The sequence below is a fragment of the Oncorhynchus tshawytscha genome, linkage group LG22 (assembly GCF_018296145.1).
Source record: "Oncorhynchus tshawytscha isolate Ot180627B linkage group LG22, Otsh_v2.0, whole genome shotgun sequence".
Classification (NCBI taxonomy): Eukaryota; Metazoa; Chordata; class Actinopteri; order Salmoniformes; family Salmonidae; genus Oncorhynchus; species Oncorhynchus tshawytscha.
Genome location: NC_056450.1, coordinates 17,525,860 through 17,547,612, shown reverse-complemented (window position 1 = coordinate 17,547,612; position 21,753 = coordinate 17,525,860). Strand labels below are relative to the sequence as shown.

The 21,753-nt window shown below is 42.4% G+C and overlaps 1 protein-coding gene across 1 annotated transcript in view; it reads right to left on the bottom strand.

Moving 5' to 3' along the window:
- LOC112221962 (ankyrin repeat and SAM domain-containing protein 1A) overlaps window positions 1-21,753 on the bottom strand; it is a 112,469-nt gene that overhangs the window by 62,863 nt on the left and 27,853 nt on the right. Inside the window, 3 exon segments of the mRNA XM_042303868.1 lie at window positions 12,505-12,570; window positions 13,577-13,733; window positions 15,228-15,308. Of these exon segments, the coding sequence (XP_042159802.1) occupies window positions 12,505-12,570; window positions 13,577-13,733; window positions 15,228-15,308 (304 nt within the window).

Genomic DNA, 21,753 nt, shown 5'->3' with positions numbered 1-21,753 from the left:
TCAGGAACACGTCTTCTGTTTCCCTCTAAAATGCCCACAAACCGCGCAGGACTCATTAGAACAGAGGAGACCAGACCAGGCACTAAATCTGAATAGGGGGAAAATAACAATCAATGATGTTCTTCTCTAAACCGAAGATTATAGATGATTAACTTCCCAATACTTTTCTGATGAATTTCAGTCATTTCAAACCATACTCTCAAAAGTACTCAAGATTTTTAAGACTGTAATAGCCCCAATTAAAATAGTCAACATTTGGCCATTGATTCATTTTTGACATTGCTCCCTTTTTTTATATCAAAATGGGGTCGCGGGCCAAAACAATTTGGGAACCCCTGGTTTACAGGCAAGTATGCTGTCGACGACAGGTCTGAGAGCGAACACACAGGTTTTGCATACAGGTTTAATGATAAACATAACGCAAGCCTAAAGATAATGAATGAATTACTGATGCCGTTGTAAGAGAAACCCCTAGACCCCCCCTAGCCTAGCTTCTCTGTGCCAGTCAACAACAATTGTGCCCGAGTGTCAGTCATGCCACAGCGGGGTAGCCGACAGCTGGCAGGAGAATACCCACACACGGTGTGCCAGGTTGGATCACACCCTGTGAGAGGAGGTGCCAGCTGGGCCTCTATTCTGCCAGTTATGGAGTCTCCGAAGCAGGGCCATGGGACAGGGATTAGGGGTTAGGGGGAGGTTACAGGGCACCCAGGACAGGTGTTGGCCCCTCCTCTCTGACTTGACACAAAGCAGAGGCTCCAGATGCGTGTGTGAGAGAGAGTGAGAGAGAGAGTGTGTGAGAGAGAGTGTGAGAGAGAGTGTGAGTGAGAGAGAGTGTGAGTGAGAGGAGAGGTAGTCCCTCACAGATAGCTTGAGCTGAGAGAGAGGAGGAGACAGTTTAAAAAATATATGATCAGAGCAGAGGGAAACAAAACGCCACCTGCTTTTCTGGAGATGCGGAGAGAGAAGGACAGACATAGTGGCTGAGTCTGGCCTTGTGTGAACTGCACTAAACAAAGACCACAGCGCAGAAGAAAACACTCGAAAATAAAAAGCCTCCGTTTGTGGAAATAAACCACAAGCCTCCGCGACTTCAATTCTCCTGCGGTTTTGTCGGTTTGGGATTTGACAACTTGTTTCTTCCTGTTTCCCCTATGTGTTTTTGGTCTAAATTAAGGATCTCTTGTTCTTGGTTTCTCTCTGTCTTCCTCTCTTTCTGCTGCAGGGACATGGCACGACCACACAAAAAGGAGCCTGCCGTCTCGCATCTGTGACACACGTCAACCGTTTTGTCATCCAAAGCTTTTTAAAAGATATTTACTCCCTACTGTTACATGTGGGCTACTTCAGAGGAACATGTTTTATAGCTTCAGGTATACTTGTAAAAGCTGGATAAATCGACCATAACAATATCCAAATAGAAACCAGCTTCAACCTACACACTGTATGTGTGCTGGCTAACCACTGATAATGGCCCATTTAATTCTACCTGCAAAAACCAAGACCTTTTTAAGACTTACGGCAGGAGGGGAGACAGATTTGTCATGGCATGAACACATGATCAGTGTCTAGCTGTAAGACACATAAAACAAATCCCAGCTCCTCTCCATCCTAGTGGTGTGGCCAGTGCTGTTCGTTCCATGGATGTGAGTCTGACAACATCTGATCGTATTAGCCATGGCTGGCCTCTCTGTGCCGGAGCAGAGCGGAGGGTGAGCAGCATGAATCAGACCTACCCTGAGCCGCCTCCTTCCCTCCACACTAGCCTACTGCACACAGAGGTCCACGTGAAACGGCAAACCAACAGACGTTCTCATGCTAACATAAAGGAATGCCACACACACACACACACGTCCTGGTCATACAAAGGGCAGAGTTGACTGATGGGCAGCTACAATCAAGACAACGATAAGTACATTATGTAAGTCAAGTGTGTGTTAGTGTGTAGGTATTCCTGGAGAGAACATTCAATATGAACCCAGTATGAACAGAGAGTCATAGATTCCACAAAAGTACAGTACATGACAAATGTGTCTTTGTCGTAGTATAGACTCAGATTGAAGTTATTTTTCTGTGCCCTTTGAAATGCTCAGTCATACTCACTCACACTAGAATTGTCCAGTTCCGGAAGAGAAGAAACATGTGTAGGGCTACTGGCTGAGATGCTAACGTGGAGCGACTAGTGACCTCTGGGTAGTGACGTGCTCGCGCAGCGCGAAGGCTAGGTGGGGTTACGTCACACTCCCTCCCCCCCCTCCCCCGAGGGGGCGGGGGATGGAGTTGTAAGTCGCTGTTGCGGCCACAGGTTGCCCACATCGCTGCACGCAGTACACACACAGAATTGTAAATCTCTGTTTCTCATTCAGTGCCCACATAAAGAGAAAAAGACACGCACACAAAGAGAAAAAGAGACACACAGAGAAAAAGAGACACACAAAGAGAAAAAGAGACGCACACAAAGAGAAAGACACACACAAAGAGAAAAAGACACACATCAAGAGAAAAAGACACACAGAGAAAAAGAGACGCACACAAAGAGAAAAAAGAGACACACAAAGAGAAAAAGAGACACACAAAGAGAAAAAGACACACACAGAGAAAAAGACACATCAAGAGAAAGACACACACAAAGAGAAAGACACACAAAGAGAAAAAGACACACATCAAGAGAAAAAAGACAAAGAGAAAAAGACACAAAGAGAAAAAGACAAAGAGAAAGACAAAGAGAAAGACACACAAAGAGAAAGACACACAAAGAGAAAGACAGAGAGAAAGACACACAAAGAGAAAGACAGAGAAAAAGACACACAAAGAGAAAGACACAAAGAGAAAAAGACACACATCAAGAGAAAGACACACACAAAGAGAAAGACAGAGAAAAAGACACACAAAGAGAAAAAGACACAAGAGAAAAAGACACACATCAAGAGAAAGACACACACAAAGAGAAAGACAGAGAAAAAGACACACAAAGAGAAAAAGACACAAGAGAAAAAGGACACACACATCAAGAGAAAGACACACACAAAGAGAAAGACAGAGAAAAAGACACAAGAGAAAAGACACACACAAAGAGAAAGACAGAGAAAAAGAAAAAAGAGAAACACAAGAGAAAAAAAGACACACATCAAGAAAAAAAGACACACATCAAAGAAAGAAAAATCAAGACACACATCGAGAAAAAAAAAGACACACAAAGAGAAAAAGAAAAGAGAAAAAAGACACACATCAAAAGAAAGAAAAATCAAGACACACATCAAGAGAAAGACAGAAAAACAGAGAAAAAGACACACAAAGAGAAAAAGACACAAGAGAAAAAAGACACACACATCAAAAGAAAGAAAAACACAAAGAGAAAGACACACAAAAGAGAAAGACACACACATCAAGAGAAAGAAAAAAGACAAAAAAGAAAGACACACACATCAAGAGAAAAAAAAAGACACACATCAAGAGAAAAAAGACACAAGAGAAAAAAAGACACATCAAGAGAAAAGACACACACAAAGAGAAAAAGACAGAGAAAAAGACACAAGAGAAAAAAAGACACACACATCAACAGAAAAAAAACACACATCAAGAGAAAAAAGACACACATCGAGAAAAAAGACACACATCGAGAAAAAAGACACACATCGAGAAAAAAGACACACATCGAGAAAAAAGACACACATCGAGAAAAAAGACACGCACATCAAGAGAAAAAAGACACGCACATCAAGAGAAAAAAAGACACACACATCAAGAGAAAAAGACACACACATAAAAAGACACACAGAGAAAAAGACAAAGAGAAAAAGACACGCACATCAAGAGAAAAAAGACACACACATCAAGAGAAAAGACACTAGAGCATTCTAGAGCACAAAAACCAAACATATACTACATGTGATTATGCTTCCAAGAGAATGAACAGAAAAGCAACCTGCCTATCACATGGACTGATACCCTCCTCGGTCTCAAGCATCTAATATCCGTATGGCAGCGGAGAAAGGAATGATGAGGGAGATAGGAGTGAGAAAAGGGGCTAGTGTCAGAGGTGACGTGTGGCAATAGACAGATGTACACAAGGGCTGAGGTGAAGCCAGTGTGAACGCTAGCAGTGTGTCCGCGGCAAGCAAGACCTCCCCTCCTCAGACAAGCTGGCCACTCCGTTAAGGCAGCAGTCTTTAAAAAAAGACTTCACATTGCCATTCAATATTAGGCCTCATACCACACTGAACTTGCTGAAATTTCACACAGGTTTCTTTGGTATTATTTTCAAGACACTGTAGGTCTACTGCAGCAGTGTGTATATTAGTGTGTCTTTAAGTCAGTGCCAGTGCCATCTCATTCACTCTCTATAGCGAGTGTAAAGCTGGGGAGCTGGCTGCGTGACGGTGACTGTGTCTGTGTTCATATTTACAGCAGTAAGCCAACCATCTGAAGTTACATTCTGTTAGACATGTGACCTATATTGGAGACCGAAGACTGTTAGACATGCAGCATTGCAATACTTCATCATGAGCAGCACGTACCTTGCAAATACCACCACTATCAGACAGAAGGCTTTTTCTGTAGAAAACATTGTTTTCAAAATAGGAGCCAGAGAACAACAATAAGCGAGGAATAATGACTAGGTGTTATATTTTGGTCCCCAGATCAATATTAAACAGACACATCTAGGTTATCTAGGTCAGTCTGGGTGAGAGGGGCTCCCTGGGGGCACAATCAAGCTTCCATGGATGTGGAAAAGGAGTCAATGGAATGCAGACCATTCCATTGACCATATTGTCACACATTCAACAAATCTGGATATTCTTAACAGGGACACAACGTGGTTACTTAAGTCCAATTTGGATATATGTGGCTGTTTTCGCTGCAAAACATTTAGAAGCTGTCCCTGATTCAGGTTTAAAAGAAGTGATTGCTAAATGCTAACCCCTGTTCGTATGAGTTGGTTAAGCATAGCTAGCATTCAGAAATCAGTGGTGGTAGTCAAAGTCATTTTTAACTGTAATGCAGCTGATTTGTGACGATGAACAAGTGTTGGGGCAATGAGGAGTTTCGGGATCTTTCCCCCATGCGTTTTCTCGGCAATTCCAATGTTTTGGTCGAGTTTGTTTGACCTCTTTGCCGCATCTATGATGAATCGCTTTTCCTTATTGGGGCACTATTGGAATATCATCAAAGTTGCAAGCCCATTGGAGACGTTAACACTGTGAGAGCGTTGCTGTATCAAAGCTGAATAAACATTAGAGCTGGGCAGCACGGGGCCATGAGGACAGAGAGAGGGGCTGTTGGAGCGGTGTCCAGGCTGAGCTACGGCGCTTCCCTGAGGGGGAGAGCCTGCACTTAAAGGCCCCTCCTCCATAAATCCATGCCCACAACTGCCCCTACCATCTCTAGCTAGCTAACTTCGGGTCCGTGTTCCACTGGGTCAGTCACCGCTGCTGCATGACCAATCAGCCGTAGCACGGTTACCATGACAACGTCCAGCCTCTCCCTTGCCCTCTTCCATAGTGGTACAGACTCGCATGCAGAAAAACAGAGAGGGAGATAGACACACACACACACACACTCAGCACACACACACTCAGCAGAGAGCACACTCAGCAGAGAGCACACTCAGCAGAGAGCACACTGCCTGACATTGATGTAAAGACACAGGTACACAGAGAAGCTCCCTCTCCTTGGAAGATGTTTCTATGGTTCTAACAACACAACTGAGATGGTAGGATCTGGAAGGACCCAGAGAGAGATCCCCAGTCACATGATGCCATCACAATAAGCACCACTGTGACCACTGCCAGAGCATCCATCCATGTTTCTGATTTACAGTGTATTCATTACAGCTTATCCATTATTCAGGTCTGCTGTGGCCAGGTATTGGACCCGATACTGCTGTATTCCAAAACCAACAGAGAAGCTAACCTCCACAGACGGCAACTGGTCAGTCTGTCAACTAAACCACATATAAAAATGTTTGCATTAAGAAGAGCATTAATTACACATGTTTGATGGTCCCAACACCATGATGCAGTTTTTGGTAAAACATATTCTGCATGCCGCTTTAAGGCACCCAAAACTAAGACGCTGAAGTTAGCACTGAGGAAATGTGACACAATTTCAAAGAGTTTAATTTCAAGATGCTTTCCACAAAACACAACCTTTGAACTCTCAACACTCCAGTGATGATGTTAGCCTTTATTTGCTGTGAATGTGACATTGCCTCTGTCATTAGGCTAGATTGAATGTTAAAATGGTGCCTCTACACATACAGCAGGACGTAAATGACCCTCGACAAACAAGAGCACCTACATGTCTAGTGCACAAAGTAAAATGTAAACAGCAACACCACGGAACAGGCACAGGTCAGACATGACTCAGGACACACAGCACCTACGTCACTAAAATCTCATCGTAACGATGGATAAACATGCATCCATTCCGAGGTGTGGTTCCGTATAACCGCAGCAAAATTCCACATGACTGTTAAGCCACGGTAATCTCCTTTTATGCACTCTGGACATGCTTTGGTAGTACCAGACTTGCTAACTATCATCAGGTCCTAATGGCCTGGTACTCAGGGCTTTATTGTCCCTCCATCAGGTTCTAAAGGCCTGGTACTCAGGGCTCTATTGTCCCTCCAGCAGGTTCTAATGGCCTGGTCCTCAGGCTGCATTGTCCTCCATCAGGTTCTAATGGCCTGGTACTCAGGGTTCTATTGTCCCTCTAACCCCTCTGACATCAATGCAAATGCAATGGGAAATCACCCATACCCATAAAATACTTCTAAAACTCACCTTACTGTGATGATCAGTTTGAAGAAAGAAGTTCAACAGCAGGTTGAAACAGTGTAAAACATGATTGTAGTGGATGTTGTTTCAAAGCCAAAACACAACAACAGTGCTTTCTAAGGTGATGATTCATTCAAAACACCCAGTGCTTATGCATATGAGCAGAGAGGCATTAGAGATGATGCATGCTAATGCATAAGCTTATGAGCCCAGACCCGAAATACAATTCTACTGCATTTAACGCATGGCAGAGAAAGGAAAAAACAAAACTGATTTAAGGTATCTTTGGTACATACTTAAAGAAATGTGAGTAATCTCCTTTGAGTGTGGACTGTATTATCATGCATACTGGCTGGACTGGTTACCTCATGCTACGCTCTAAATGTTGATCCATGAGTCTGGGAGAGAACATGTAGCCCGAGGCCATGCTGTTGGTTCATTGATTGTGCAGGGCGGTTTATAGTTAGCCTACAATTATTGAATTCGTATTTGATTTTGTTCAGCCTAGTAATAGGGATTTAACAAAAATATTTTCCTAATCAATTGGGTGACACATTCCCATTAGCTATATAGAATATCTCACCACCATGTGTTTCCATCTCCTCCTCTCTCTCTCTCTCCTTTATTCCTTTCTCCAGCGCGCAGGGGTGCTGTCAACAGTTTAGTGAAATATGGTTTTGTTGAGAAAACATGTTAATATCGATGCTCCCCAACAGATTTCACCTGGTTTCACCTGGTTTCCCAAATGAAGCAAATCAAGATGGCGCCGGAGTAGATGGCCGCCGTTTTACGGTCTCCTAACCAACTGTGCGATATTGTTTGTTTTTTTCGCGATAGTTGTAAATGATTTTGTACATAATGTTTCTGCAACCGTATCTTACGGCAGAAAAGAGTTTCTGGATACCAGGACAGCGATCACTCACCTCGGATTAGACAAAGATTTCTTCAACAACAGCAGCAGCAAGAAGGACTCACACGATATTCTCCAAACACCCCACAGGGCAGACATCCCAATTATTTGCAAAAGGAAGCGACGGAGAGGACGAAGAGCCGGATGCCTCGTCCGGACCTGCAGAAGACAACTAGGAAAGCTGCCGTTACCATCAATATTACTCGCCAACGTGCAATCATTGGACAATAAACTAGACGAGGTAAGATCACGAATATCCTACCAACGTGACATAAAAACTGTAATATTCTATGCTTCACACAATCGTGGCTGAATGACGACATGGATATTCAGCTAGAAGGATACACACTGCACCGGCAGGATAGAACAGCACACTCAGGTAAGACGAGGGGGGCGGTCTGTGCATATTTGTAAACAACAGCTGGTGCACGAAATCTAAGGAAGTCTCTAGATTTTGCTCGACTGAAGTTGAGTATATTGTGATAAACTGCAGGCCACATTACTTGCCTAGAGAGTTCTCAGCCATATTTTTTGTGGCTGTTTATTTACCACCACAGACGGATGCTGGCACTAAGACCGGACTCAGTCAGCTGTATAAGGAAATAAGCAAACAGAAAACCACTCACCCAGAGGCGGCGCTCCTAGTGGCCGGAGACTTTAATGTAGGGAAACTGAAATCAGTTCTACCAAATTTCTATCAACATGTTAAATGTGTAACCAGAGGGGAAAAAATCTAGATCAACTGTACTCCACACACAGAGACGCGTACAAAGCTCTCCCTCGCCCTCCATGTGGTAAATCTGACCACAACTCTATCCTCCTGATTCCTGCTTACAAGCAAAAATTAAAACAGGAAGCACCAGTGACTCGGTCTATAAAAAAAATGGTCAGATGAAGCAGATGCTAAACTACAGGACTGCTTTACTACCACAGACTGGAACATGTTCCGCGATTCTTCCGATGACATTGAGGAATACACCACATCAGTCACTGGCTTTATCAATAAGTGCATGAGGACGTCGTCCCCACAGTGACTGTACGTACATACCCCAACCAGAAACCATGGATTACAGGAAACCATGGATTACACACATCTGCCACGCTGATCCTCAACACTGGAGCTCCCCAGGGGTGCGTGCTCAGTCCCCTCCTGTACTCCCTGTTCACCCACGACTGCATGGCCAGGTATGACCCCAACACCATCATTAAGTTTGCTGACGACACAACAGGCCTGATCACCGACAACGACGAGACAGCCTATAGGGAGGAGGTCAGAGACCTGGCCGGGTGGTGCCAGAATAACAACCTATCCCTCAATGTAACCAAGACTAAGGAGATGATTGTGGACTACAGGAAAAGGAGCACCGAGCACGTCCCCATTCTCATCGACAGGGCTGTAGTGGAGCAGGTTGAGATCTTCAAATTCCTTGGTGTCCACATCAACAACAAACTAGATTGGTCCAAATACACCAAGACAGTCGTGAAGAGGCCACGACAAAGCCTATTCCCCCTCTGGAAACTAAAAAGATTTTACGCTGCTGCTACTCTCTGTTTATCTTATATGCATAGTCACTTTAACTATACATTCATGTACATACTACCTCAATTGGCCCGACCAACCAGTGCTCCCGCACATTGGCTAACCGGGCTATCTGCATTGTGTCCCACCACTCGCCAACCTCTCTTTTTACTCTTCTGCTACTCTCTATTCATCATATATGCAGTCACTTTAACAATACCTACATGTACATACTACCTCAATAAGCTTGACTAACAGGTGTCTGTATATAGCCTTGCTACTCTTTTTTCAAATGTCTTTTTACTGTCGTTTTATTTCTTTACTTACCTACACACACATACCCTTTTTTTTGGCACCATTGGTTAGAGCCTGTATGTAAGCATTTCACTGTAAGATTTACACCTGTTGTATTCAGCGCACGTGACAAATAATCTTTGATTTGAAGCACTGGTTAGCTGCAGGAACAAGGGGAGAGAGAGAGAGAGCGAGAGGAGAGAGAGGAGAAAGCAAGAGAGATAGAGCATCATTGAAAAAAGGAAAGTGTGCGGCCTCCATTCACTATTCAAGTGAATGCAGGTGACAGGTATTTTTTCCCCTGCCCATTTGATAAAGGGCCATTCTAAAATAAATAATGGATTTATTGTGATGTTGTATATTGAATTGGTTTATTAGACTTTTCTAAAAGTAGATGTTCCAAAGACGCATCAGCAGCTTGTAGGTGTGGAGACCAGGAGATGCTAAACGTGTTGATGGAGACCAGGAGATGCTAAACGTGTTGATGGAGACCAGGAGATGCTAAACGTGTTGATGGAGACCAGGAGATGCTAAACGTGTTGATGGAGACCAGGAGATGCTAAACGTGTTGATGGAGACCAGGAGATGCTAAACGTGTTTATGGAGGCCTGGATATTCTAAACGTGTTTTTGTTAATTAACGGCAATTACCATGACACTGGCAGGCTTTTGCATGACAATAATCGGCTGACAAAATGTCATGACCGCCACATCCCTATTCTGTCCCCAAGGGATTGATTCATATTCATGACTAATGAGAGAGGATGATCCCAAAGAGGATGATCATCAAAGTTCTTCAACGTCATGTGACTGTGTAAACAGAAAAATGGACTATGGAACCACAGCAGCAACAGTAATAACATCGCAAATTTAACTTTAACAATTACTTCTCAGTAACCAGAAGGCAGGGGTGACAGTAGAATGAATTTATTCCCAGTACGGACCTCAAAAATGTTTTATGGGCCTAATCATATAATTACAAATACTGTATAATATTAGAATGATCTCTGTGGGCCTAGTCGTAAAGATGTATCATTTAAAATGTATTGCCTTTTATAAACCCAACCAGTCATGATGTTTTCATCAGTTTGACAAACAATCACTTCAGAAGGCTCCTTTACTAGGCTACCCGCGCACATTCATCCACTCACAACACATTTCCAGCCTCCAAACAGTGGTGAATGGAGAGAGACATCTGTTACACAAAACACCAGAAATTGTAAGGACGTTCAGCGATTATCATTAGGCCATCATTTATGCTGTCGGCCACTGCTGTCGGCCACTCATCTCTGCCAGTGTTCTGGTCGAACTACAATGCATTTTGTAGTGTAGGATATACAGTACCAGTCAAGTTTGGACACACCTAATCATTCAAGGGTTTGTCTTTTCTACAATGTAGAATAATAGTGAAGACATCAAAACTATGAAATAACACATATGGAATAATGCAATAACCAAAAAAAGTGTTTGCACACTCTTGCACACTCTTGGCATTCTCTCAACCAGCTTCATGAGGTAGTCAGCTGGAATGCATTTCAATTAACCTTGTCTTGTTAAAAGTTAGATTTGTGGAGTTTCTTGCCTTCTTAATGCGTTTGAGCCAATCACTTGTGTTGTGACAAGGGGTGGTATACAGAAGATAGCCCTATTTGGTAAAAGACCAAGTCCATATTATGGAAAGAACAGCTCAAATAAGCAAAGATAAACAACAGTCCATCATTACTTTAAGACCTGGTCAGTCAATACGGAAAATTTCTAGAAATTTAAACATTTCTTCAAGTGCAGTCGCAAAAACCATCAAAGCGCTATGACGAAACTGGCTCTCGTGAGGACTGCCACAGGAAAGGAAGACCTAGAGTTACCTCTGCTGCAGAGGATAAGTTCATTAGAGTTACCAACCTCAGAAATTGCAGCCCAAATAAATGCTTCACAGATTTCAAGTAACAGACATCTCAACATCAACTGTTCAGAGGAGACTGTGAATCAGGCCTTCATGGTCGAATTGCTGCAAAGAAACCACTACTAAACACCACCAATAAGAAGAGACTTGCTTGGGCCAAGAACCATGAGAAATGGACATTAGACTGGTAGCCTCATGAGTCCAAATTTGATATTTTGGGTTCCTACCGCCGTGTTTGGAGAGACGAGTAGGTGAAAGGTGAACACCTTCAGGCTGTGTAGGGGCTATTTGACCAAGGAGAGTGATGGAGTGCAGCATCAGATGACCTGGCCTCCCCAATCACCCAACCTCAACCCAATTGAGATGAGTTGGACCGCAGAGTGAAGGAAAAGCAGCCAACAAGTGCTCAGCATATGTGGGAACTCCTTCAAGACTGTTGGAAAGCATTCCCCCATGAAGCTGGTTGAGAGAATGCCAAGAGTGTGCAAAGCGGTCTTCAAGACAAAGGGTGGGGTACTTTGAAGAATCTAAAATATATTTTGATATGTTTCCATGGGTTATGTCGTAGTTTTGATGTCTTCACTATTATACAGTGTAGAAAATAGTAAAAATAAAGAAAAACTCTTGAATGAGTAAGTGTGTCCGAACTTTTGACTGGTACTGTAAATCGAATACACCCGTTTTCAAGTCCATTTGCTAATTTTTCATGCCTTTGACATGCGGTAATGATCAAAATGATTGTAATAGCCTACAGTTTGTTGACATTTTTGTTTTAATTATTGTGATAGGCTCATGTTTTACCGGTACGACGTACCCCCACTATTTATTTTGCAGGGACGCCGTACCCCTGCCAGAAGATGAAATTATCCAGAGAAAGAACCCCAAGAAATCAAAAGATATGTGCCCAGAAAAAGTAAAAAAGTCTGAGTCCAGTTCTCTTATCTTTGATAAACAGACCGGCAGTGCAAGCTCAGCATCAAACCCAAGCATCAAACCCAAGCATGGCGAACAGCTGGTGCGCAACTAGCTGTGTTCATACTTTGGAAGCAGGAAAGCGCATAATAGGGCAGTCTGTCGGTCTGTCTGTCTATCTGGGTACACACCTTGGCATTAATATGCAGGTCAAAGGGCCCACAGCGTTTCAACTCTTTGTGCTCTACAGAGGAGCTCTAGGAGGGAAGATAGATGAGGCAATGGTTTTTCACTCACATACAGGCAATGAATGACAGTCAGTTGCAAAAATGTATCAAAATAAATTAACAGAAATATGAACAAAGTTGAGTTGATGAATGAACAGGTGTTTATGAACAGGCATAGTGTTGAAGAGAAATGACACGAAATGTGATGGCAATGGATCAAAGAAATACATTAACATGGCTGCAAACTGGGAGTCTAATACACTCAAATGTCTCTGAAGTACTATTGGTAAGTACTACAGTGACGGTAAACTTTATGGCTATGATTTCATTTGTTCCATTGCCTCATAATGGGTCATTTCTTCCCAAATGGTAAAGATACTGAGATCACAGACAGGACAGGTTAAAGACTGAAGGTGCTGCTGGTGGTTATGCAGTTTGCAGTCTCTACACACCATGCCTGGTTTTAACACGTTACAACATAAACAGATCAATCAAGACACATTCACTTGGCTGTCGTCTAGTCGTTTCAAAACAAATATTAGTGCATTTGAATTCATGCTGCAATGCAGTTAATGTCTATGGTCTTGCACTGGAAAAACAAGCTATGCCATACTGTATTCTACAAAATGCAATTCCCAAGGAAAGGGAAATGGTTTCGGCAAACCACAGACAGAGCGAGTCGAGTAAGACCGTCCACATTGTACTTAGTTGAAAATCAATTCTATAGAAAGGAGCTCAGCGAGGTCAAATGTGAAAATGAATGATGAGCTGTATAGGCCAGATCTCGCTCTTTAAAACTGCATGTGAATGACAGGAACAGGTTGTAACACTAGAGCTCATTGTCTAGTTCGTGAGTTATGAAACGTTAACTGCACAGACCTGTTCCTTCCTTCTCATACACAGATCAGATTGATAAAAAAATAATAATAATTGAAACATTGCTACTCTGAGCAGAGGAAGACTGATTCATTGAGGCATTGGAAAGGGGAACATGGATAGTGAAAAGGGAGCTACAGGTAGTAGGGGGAAGTCAGACCTGCTCGTTGAGTTTGGGGTGTGAGGGGCCTTGGTGAATGAGTAGCCTGACGATCCTTTGGTCCCCCTTCCATGCGGCCAGGTGCAGGGGGTAGCAGCCCTTATTGTCAGCGATGTTGGTCAAGGCCTCGTTACGTAGCAGCGCCTCCACTACCTCACTGCGGATGGGACAAACGGGTCAGAAGAGTTGTACATGTTCATTATGTAGGTAATGTTTGTTGACAGTAAACGGTGTCATTGTTAACCCCATAATTATAGCATTTCAGGGCTCAACACTAATGCTTGTCCTCTTGCCAGGGACAAGTAAAACACATTGTGGGACAAGCAGATTATAGATTTAAGTTGTCCAAATGAACATGTAAAAAAACGTGGATGCGATGTGTTGCACACTGTCCTCCAAATCTCTGCAGAGTGCATCGGCAAATAATTGTTGTAAGCCTGCATTGACAGGCACGAGCGGTTTTTCAATCATGCAGTCACACGATGCGTTTTAAATTTATTAAAGCGAGCCTGGGGGAGGTAAAATAATTATAAACATCAGACAAACATATTGTGTAGTTTGGCTGGTTATCTATTTAGGTATTAGCATGTATTCATCGTATTGTCATATCCAACGTCCGAAACAACTTCCCACAGTCACTTGTGTTCAACCACAAATGGCCGTCACACAGTTGATACGGGTGTGCAGATGAAACTAATGCTGGATACTCCGTTTGTAAAACGCTCAAAACGGGGTGAAATAATTCTGGCACCATTGGAAAGCTGGGATTTTCCTCTATTCAATACTGGCCATACAATTCTGACATAGTAAAAAATAAATAATCTTAGAATAGCCTATTTGACAAGTAACTCATATGCTGTCAAGATCTCCCTGAAAATGACATTTCTAGCCAAACAAAACAGGGAAACATGTCTTAGTTAGTTACCTTACTTTAAAGTCACCCACTTCAGCCATTTGATTCCTCGTTCATTGAATGAGGGAATGATTTTATAGAGACAAAAAAAAGTATTGGGTTGTAACTGTAATGTTGCAGGGTGGCAAACCATCCTCCAGGAGAGCTACTGGGTGTGCAGGATTTTGCTCCAGCCCTGCACTAACACATTGTAAAGAATCACCTGCTTAAGAGTCCCTTGATAAGCTGACTCGATAAGCTCACCTTGATAAGCTGACTCGATAAGCTGACTCGGGTATGTTTAAGCAGGGTTGGGTCAAAAGCCTGCAGACCCAGTAGCTTTCCAGATGAAGGGTTGACAACATACATTTTATACAGTAGCCTATTAGCACAGTATTTTACTTTGTGGGGTGACTTGCTCAAGGCCACAACGGCAGGAGATACAATACATGGGATCAGAGACCAACAGCCTTGTGTTGTCAATACCAGTGATAATAATGAATTGTAATTTGGGAAGTGGTTCCTTGCTGAAACAATTTTTCAGTCACTGTTTTGGCCCATGGTGTTACAGATTTGTTTTAAATTGTTGTACAAGTGAGCTTTCAGACAAGTAAAAAATCTGTCCTACTTGCCCAATGGACCAGTGGAAAAAAAAACTAATGTCAAGCCCTGCATTTCACAAAGGATGGCCCCAACTCACACCAATGGCAATCAATCTAAACTCCCATGACAAAAGAACAGGACTCGCTATAGACCGACCTGTGTCCATTTAGGGCAGCATGGTGTAGAGGAGTGTATCCAGTGCTGTCCACACAGTTTACATTAGGACCCCTCCAGATACTGTGGAGAGAAAGAGGGAACATTAGATCATGTAACAAAGGTCACTGTATAATTCAGGTGAGGGAAGAGCTTAATTACTCCTTTCAGGAATGGGGAGTTTTTCAGGATAAAAATAATTCCAAAATGGAGCTAAGCACAGGCAAAATCCTAGAGGAAAACCTTGTTCAGTCTGCTTTCCACCAGACACTGGGAGATGAATTCACCTATCAGCAGGACAAGAACCTAAAACACAAAGCCAAATCTACACTGGAGTTGCTTATCAATAAGACAGTGAATGTTCCTGAGTGTCCGAGTTGCAGTTTTGACTCATGGCAAGACTTGAAAATGGTTGTCTTGCAATGATCGACAACCAATTTGACAGAGCATGAATAACGTTTTAAAGAATGGGAAAATATTGTAATATTGCAAAGTTCTTAGAGACTTACCCAGAAAGACTCACAGCTCTAATCACAGCATAAGGTGATTCTAACATGCATTGACTCAGGAGTGTGAATGCTTATGTAAATTAGATATTTTTGTCTACCACTGCCTACCATTCCTCCAAAACAGTTCCAGACACTTGTGGAATCTATGCCAAGGTGCATGGAAGCTGTTCTGGCGGCCCAATGCCCTATTAAGACACGATGTTAGTGTGCCAGTCACCTGTACGATCCACAATGTTATCTCCCTGCTGAATGAGATCTGAGTGTATTCCCACACAGCCAGAGGGAGGGCCTATACAGGGCTAGGAATACTAGGTGGGTGTGGCTGAACAAAACTGATAACGTCCCAGGGCCTAGGCTGTATTGTTGTGTGCCGTGGTTCACTGTAGAGGTCGACCGATTATGATTTTTCAACGCCGATACCGATTATTGGAGGCCCAAAAGAGCGGATATGGATTAATCGGCCGATTTTTAAAATGTATTTGTAATAATGACAATTACAACAATACTGAATAAACACTTATTTTATCTTAATATAATACATCAATAAAATCAATTTAGCCTCAAATAAATAATGAAATGTTCAATTTGGTTTAAATAATGCAAAAGCAAAGTGTTGGAGAAGAACGTAAAAGTCCAATATGTGCCATGTAAGAAAGCTAACATTTAAGTTCCTTGCTCAGAACATGAGAACATATGAAAGCTGGTGGTTCCTTTTAACATGAGTCTTCAATATTCCCAGGTAAGAAGTTTTAGGTTGTAGTTATTATAGGAATTATAGGACTATTTCCCTCTATACCATTTGTATTTCATTAACCTTTGACTATTGGATGTTCTTATAGGCACTTTAGTATTGCCAGTGTAACAGTATAACTTCCGTCCCCCTCCTCGCTCCTCCCTGGGCTCGAACCAGCAACACAACGACAACAGCCTCCCTCGAAGCAGCGTTACCCATGCAGAGCAAGGGGAACAACCACTCCAAGTCTCAGAGCGAGTGACGTTTGAAACGCTATTAGCGCGCACCTCGCTAACTAGCCAGCCATTTCACATCGGTTACACCAGTATCATCTCGGGAGTTGATAGGCTTGAAGTCATAAACAGCGCAATGCTTGATGCACAACGAAGAGCTGCTGGCAAAACGCACGAAAGTGCTGTTTGTATGAATGCTTACGAGCCTGCGGCTGCCTACCACCGCTCAGTCAACCACTTGTATGCTCAGTCAGATTATATGCAACGCAGGACACACTAGATAAACTAGTAATATGATCAACCATGTGTAGTTAACTAGTGATTATGATTGATCGATTGTTTTTATGAGATAAGTTTAATGCTAGCTAGCAACTTACCTTGGCTTACTGCATTCGCGTAACAGGCAGTCTCCTTGTGGAGTGCAACAAGAGGCAGGTGGTTATAGCGTTGGACTAGTTAACTGTAAGGTTGCAAGATTGGATTCCCCGAGCTGACAAGTTGAAAATCTGTCGTTCTGCCCCTGAACGAGGCAGTTAACCCACTGTTCCTAGGCCGTCATTGAAAATAAGAATGTGTTCTTAACTGACTTGCCTAGATAAATAAAGATTAAATAAAAGGTGTAAAAAAAAAATACCGATTTCCGATAGCTATGAAAACTTGAAATCGCCCCTAATTAAAAATCGGCCATTCCGATTAATTGGTCGACCTCTAGTTCACAGCCTAGCTCAGCCCAGTTCAGCTCAAACCCAGGTGGGAGGCGTTCCCTAAGGAATTGTACCACAGGACTGAGGGAGAGGGAAAGGGAAAGGAATGAGGAAGCATGGTCCAAGCCTGCAGCACTCGGCAGTGGAGGAGGGAGGGGGTTGGTACAGTATGTACACACAAAAACTAACACAGCAGGAGGGCAGCCAGGTTGGTGTCACAGGTCAGTGTCCACCAAGCACATAGCCCAGCCACACCCACAAAGCCCCCTTTACATCAACAAACATACAAGTGCAAACCATACCGAGTTACTCATGATTGCCTAAAGCAAACATAGGCCTATCAGGAAGGAACATAGTATCTTAATTCAGTCATTACCTACATAGCCCTGGAAAACACTACTATATCATAATAAAACATCTCTGTTCAGCCTCAGTGCATTGGAATAGCCAGTTATCCAATATTTGTGCAACACAATCTGAAAATTACCTCATTTCGGTATGTGCATAATTAGTCCATAAACGCCATTATCAACCCACCCTTTGATCACTTTGTCCCTCGCCACTGCATCAAATGTGGTTAGAGAGCTTTTATTGAAGGGTCTGGGCTAGGGGATATACTCGCTTAAATGGTATATAGCTGTAGATCTGTCATCCACTTAAAACTGAACTCAGCTGTCAGCTGAGATGGTTTGTTTCTTTTAATCAGCGGATAGAGAGACAGAGAGAGTAGTTAAACAGGCAAATGGAAGCCAGGGTCCTGGGAGGATAGAATGCCATGCCAGCATCGGGCCTACAGTACCACTGGGATGTGACTGCACAGTGAGAACATTCTAAATGAACCATGTGAAAAGAACATTCTAGCACAGCACTGGAAAAACAATGGTCTCAGAGAGGAGAGATGGGATGGCTCACATGAAGAGAAATGAGAAGGAGATGGCTCACAAGAAGACAGCACGCTGAAGTGGAACCTAGAGAGGGATTGTATCAAGAGTAGGGATGATGATGCTGCTGCTGCTGCACCACACTAACATTTAATCTAACATTTGACCCAGATTAAAAGGGAAACAGAGTTCACACAACATTAATCCATATCATACATGCGCACATAACCTGAAATGGTAACTGAGGGCACGCAACACACACTTTACAGTGCTGACATGATGCTTAATCTCAGAAAGGTCTTACGAATGGGCCGATGATGGTGACAAAATGATGACATGACCATTGCCTGTGGAGAGGAGGGGGGGGCACAAGGCAGTAGGAGGGCACGGACAACAGGAAGCCCCCCTTCATCCCTTCACAGCTCCACACTGGCATCGCTCTGGCAACAAGCCCCTCTCTTTTTTGTCACTTGGCTGTAACGGTTGCTTTTGCTCCCTAAAATAAATATCCCATAATAACTCTGAGAGCAGTCTGCAACAACCCAGTCGAAGAAGTCTCATTAAATAAGTGTCTCTCCATTCTATCCTCCAGAACAATACAGGCCGAAGCTCTGCACCAGGAAGTAGAGAATCTTTAGATGAGCCCTTCCCTCTATAGTGTTACATCAGCAGTCCTTACCATTGCCTAATCAACCCCAATTGCAGGCATGTATGGACCTATAGGCCTGCTACAAGCATCTCACAGTCAGCAGGAGAGGAAGATATCAGTGGCACAGTCTGCGGCACAGGCTAGTGCTATACTAGCAGGGGGAGCAAGGAGGATATAGAGGGATTTCAGAAAGTATTCATACCCCTTGACTTATTCCACATTGTGTTGTGTTACAGCCTGAACTCAAAACGTATTACATGCATTTTTCAACCATCTACACACAATACCCCATAATAACAAAGTGAAAACATGTTGAGAGAAAGTTGTATATTTTTGGAAATGAAATACAGAAATCCCCTTTACAGAAGTATTCACACCCCTGAGTCAATACATTGTGTGACTTTTTCGGGGTAAGTCTCTAAAGAGCGTTCCACACCTGGATTGTGTAACATTTGCCCACTATTCTTTTAAAAATGATTCAAGGTCTGTCAAATGTTTTGTTGATAATTACTAAACAAACATTTTCAGGTCTTGCCATAGATTATCAAGTAGATTTAAGTCAAAACTGTAACTCAGCCAGTCAGGAACATTCACAGTCTTCTTGGTATGCAACTCCAATGTAGATTGTGTTATTGTCCTGCTGAAAGGTGAATTCATCTCCCAGTGTTTGGTTTTCCTCTAGGATTTTGCCTGTGCTTAGCTCCATTTAGTTTATTTTTTTATCCTGAAAAACTCCCAAATCCTTAATGATTACAAGCACACACAAAACATGATGCAGCCACCATTATGCTTGAAAATATGGCGTGGTACTGACTAATGTGTTGTATTGGATTTGCCCCAACTATAACACTTTGTATTCAGGACAGTATTACTTTAGTGGCTTATTGCAAACAGGAGTATTTTTTATTCTATACAGGCGTACTTCTTTTCACTCCATCAGTTAGGTTAGTATTGTGGAGTAACTACAATGTTTTTGATCTCCTACCACAGCCATTAAACTCTGTTTTAAAGTCACCATTGGCCTGAGTGGTTTCCTATTTCTCCGGCAACGGCGTTAGGAAGGACGCCTGTATCTTTGTAGTGACAGAGTGTATTGATACACCATCCAAAGTGTAATTAATAATTTCACAATGATCAAAGGGGTATTCAATGTATTTTTATTTCATCTACCAATAGGTGTCCTTATTTGCTAGGCATTGGAAAACCTTACTGGTCTTTGTGGTTTAAACTGTTTTTGAAATTCATTGCTATACTGGAGGGACCTTACATATGTGTGGAGTACAGAGATGATGTAGTCAATAAAAAATCCTGTTAAACACTTATTTCATACAGAGGGAGACCATGCAACTTATTATGTGACTTGTTAAGCACATTTTTACTCGTAAAATTATTTAGGCTTACTATAACAAAGGGGTTGAATACTTATTGGCCCAAGACATTTCATCTTAAAATTTTAATTGTATAAACATTTCTAATAGGGCTGTCCACGACTAAAGAAAATGTTGGTCAACCAAGAGTCGACTGTTCTTTCAAACAATCGATTGGTAGACATTTTAAGATGTGTATTTTCACATATATTTACACACCCTATGTGTTTTTAAAATATCAACTAGCCTATATATAGGCTAATGAGTTGTTTTATGCTTTAAGCACACTGAGATTAAGACACTCAAATGACTCAAGAGGGAGAAAGAAATCAAGATAACCAGAAGAAAAAACCTGTTCCTTCCCCCCCCATAAATATCCCATAAATCACATTGGCTATGCATGGCCTCTCTGCAAGGAACGTGAAACATTGGATCAACTATCAACATGGTCGGCATGAAGCTCTTGCTAGCAAACTTGCAACATTGTATAAAATATTCTGGGCACTCAGAGTTTCCCCAAGCTCCAGACAGAAACAGCTGTAGACTATTTGCGCAAGGGATAAGAAGTAAATCAGGAAGGCCTATTTTACAATGTTTCCACACAAGCGTAGCCTAGGTTGTGCGGTCCGCAAACAACGTGTCCATTCTCACAATGAGAACGGTAAAAGACTGTAATAATAATATATTGAATGCATTAAGAGAAATTACCTTAACCAAACAAACATTGTAGATTAGAACAGTAAATGTACTACTGGTAATACTAGTGTGCCATCCCTGCGGCCTCCGCAATGGATTAGTCCACTGTGACTGGCGTGAATCAGACGGGTGTCTCGTGTGCCATAAAAAATATATATATATTTGCGACTGCTGGAATAATCAAATCTCGGTCGACCAACAGCCTATCGACCAAACAATTGTCCCGTTGACTAAATGGGGTCAGCCATAATTTCTAAAAACATAATTTCACTTTGACATTACGGGGTATTGTGTGTAGGACAGTGACAAAAAAAAATCTAAATTTATCCCATTTTAAATTAAGGCTGTAACACAAAAATGTGTAAAAAGTCAAGGGGTGTGAATACTTTCTGAAGGCACTTATAGTGGGGAAGTATATTCTTCTGCCAGGGGAAGGAAATCCCCTAGAGATCCAACGCAAATCCCTCCAGACCAGCACCCCCAAGCACCTCAGCTAAGTAGTGAGGAGTACTGCACAGGACACTGGACTTGCACATTTCCAGTTTCATGCCCACTGAACATAATACGCACAAAAACCTAGCGGGAGAAAAAACTAAAATGTCAGCTCGCTAGTTGCTGTCCCAGATAATAAAATATTTTATATAACAGATTACTGCAAAAAATGAATAACCAAATTAGAAAAATGCTCTGGTCTTGTTGTGCTGCCTGCATGATTACATACAGTATAGGCAAGGTCTGACCGCAAGCATGAAAGGCT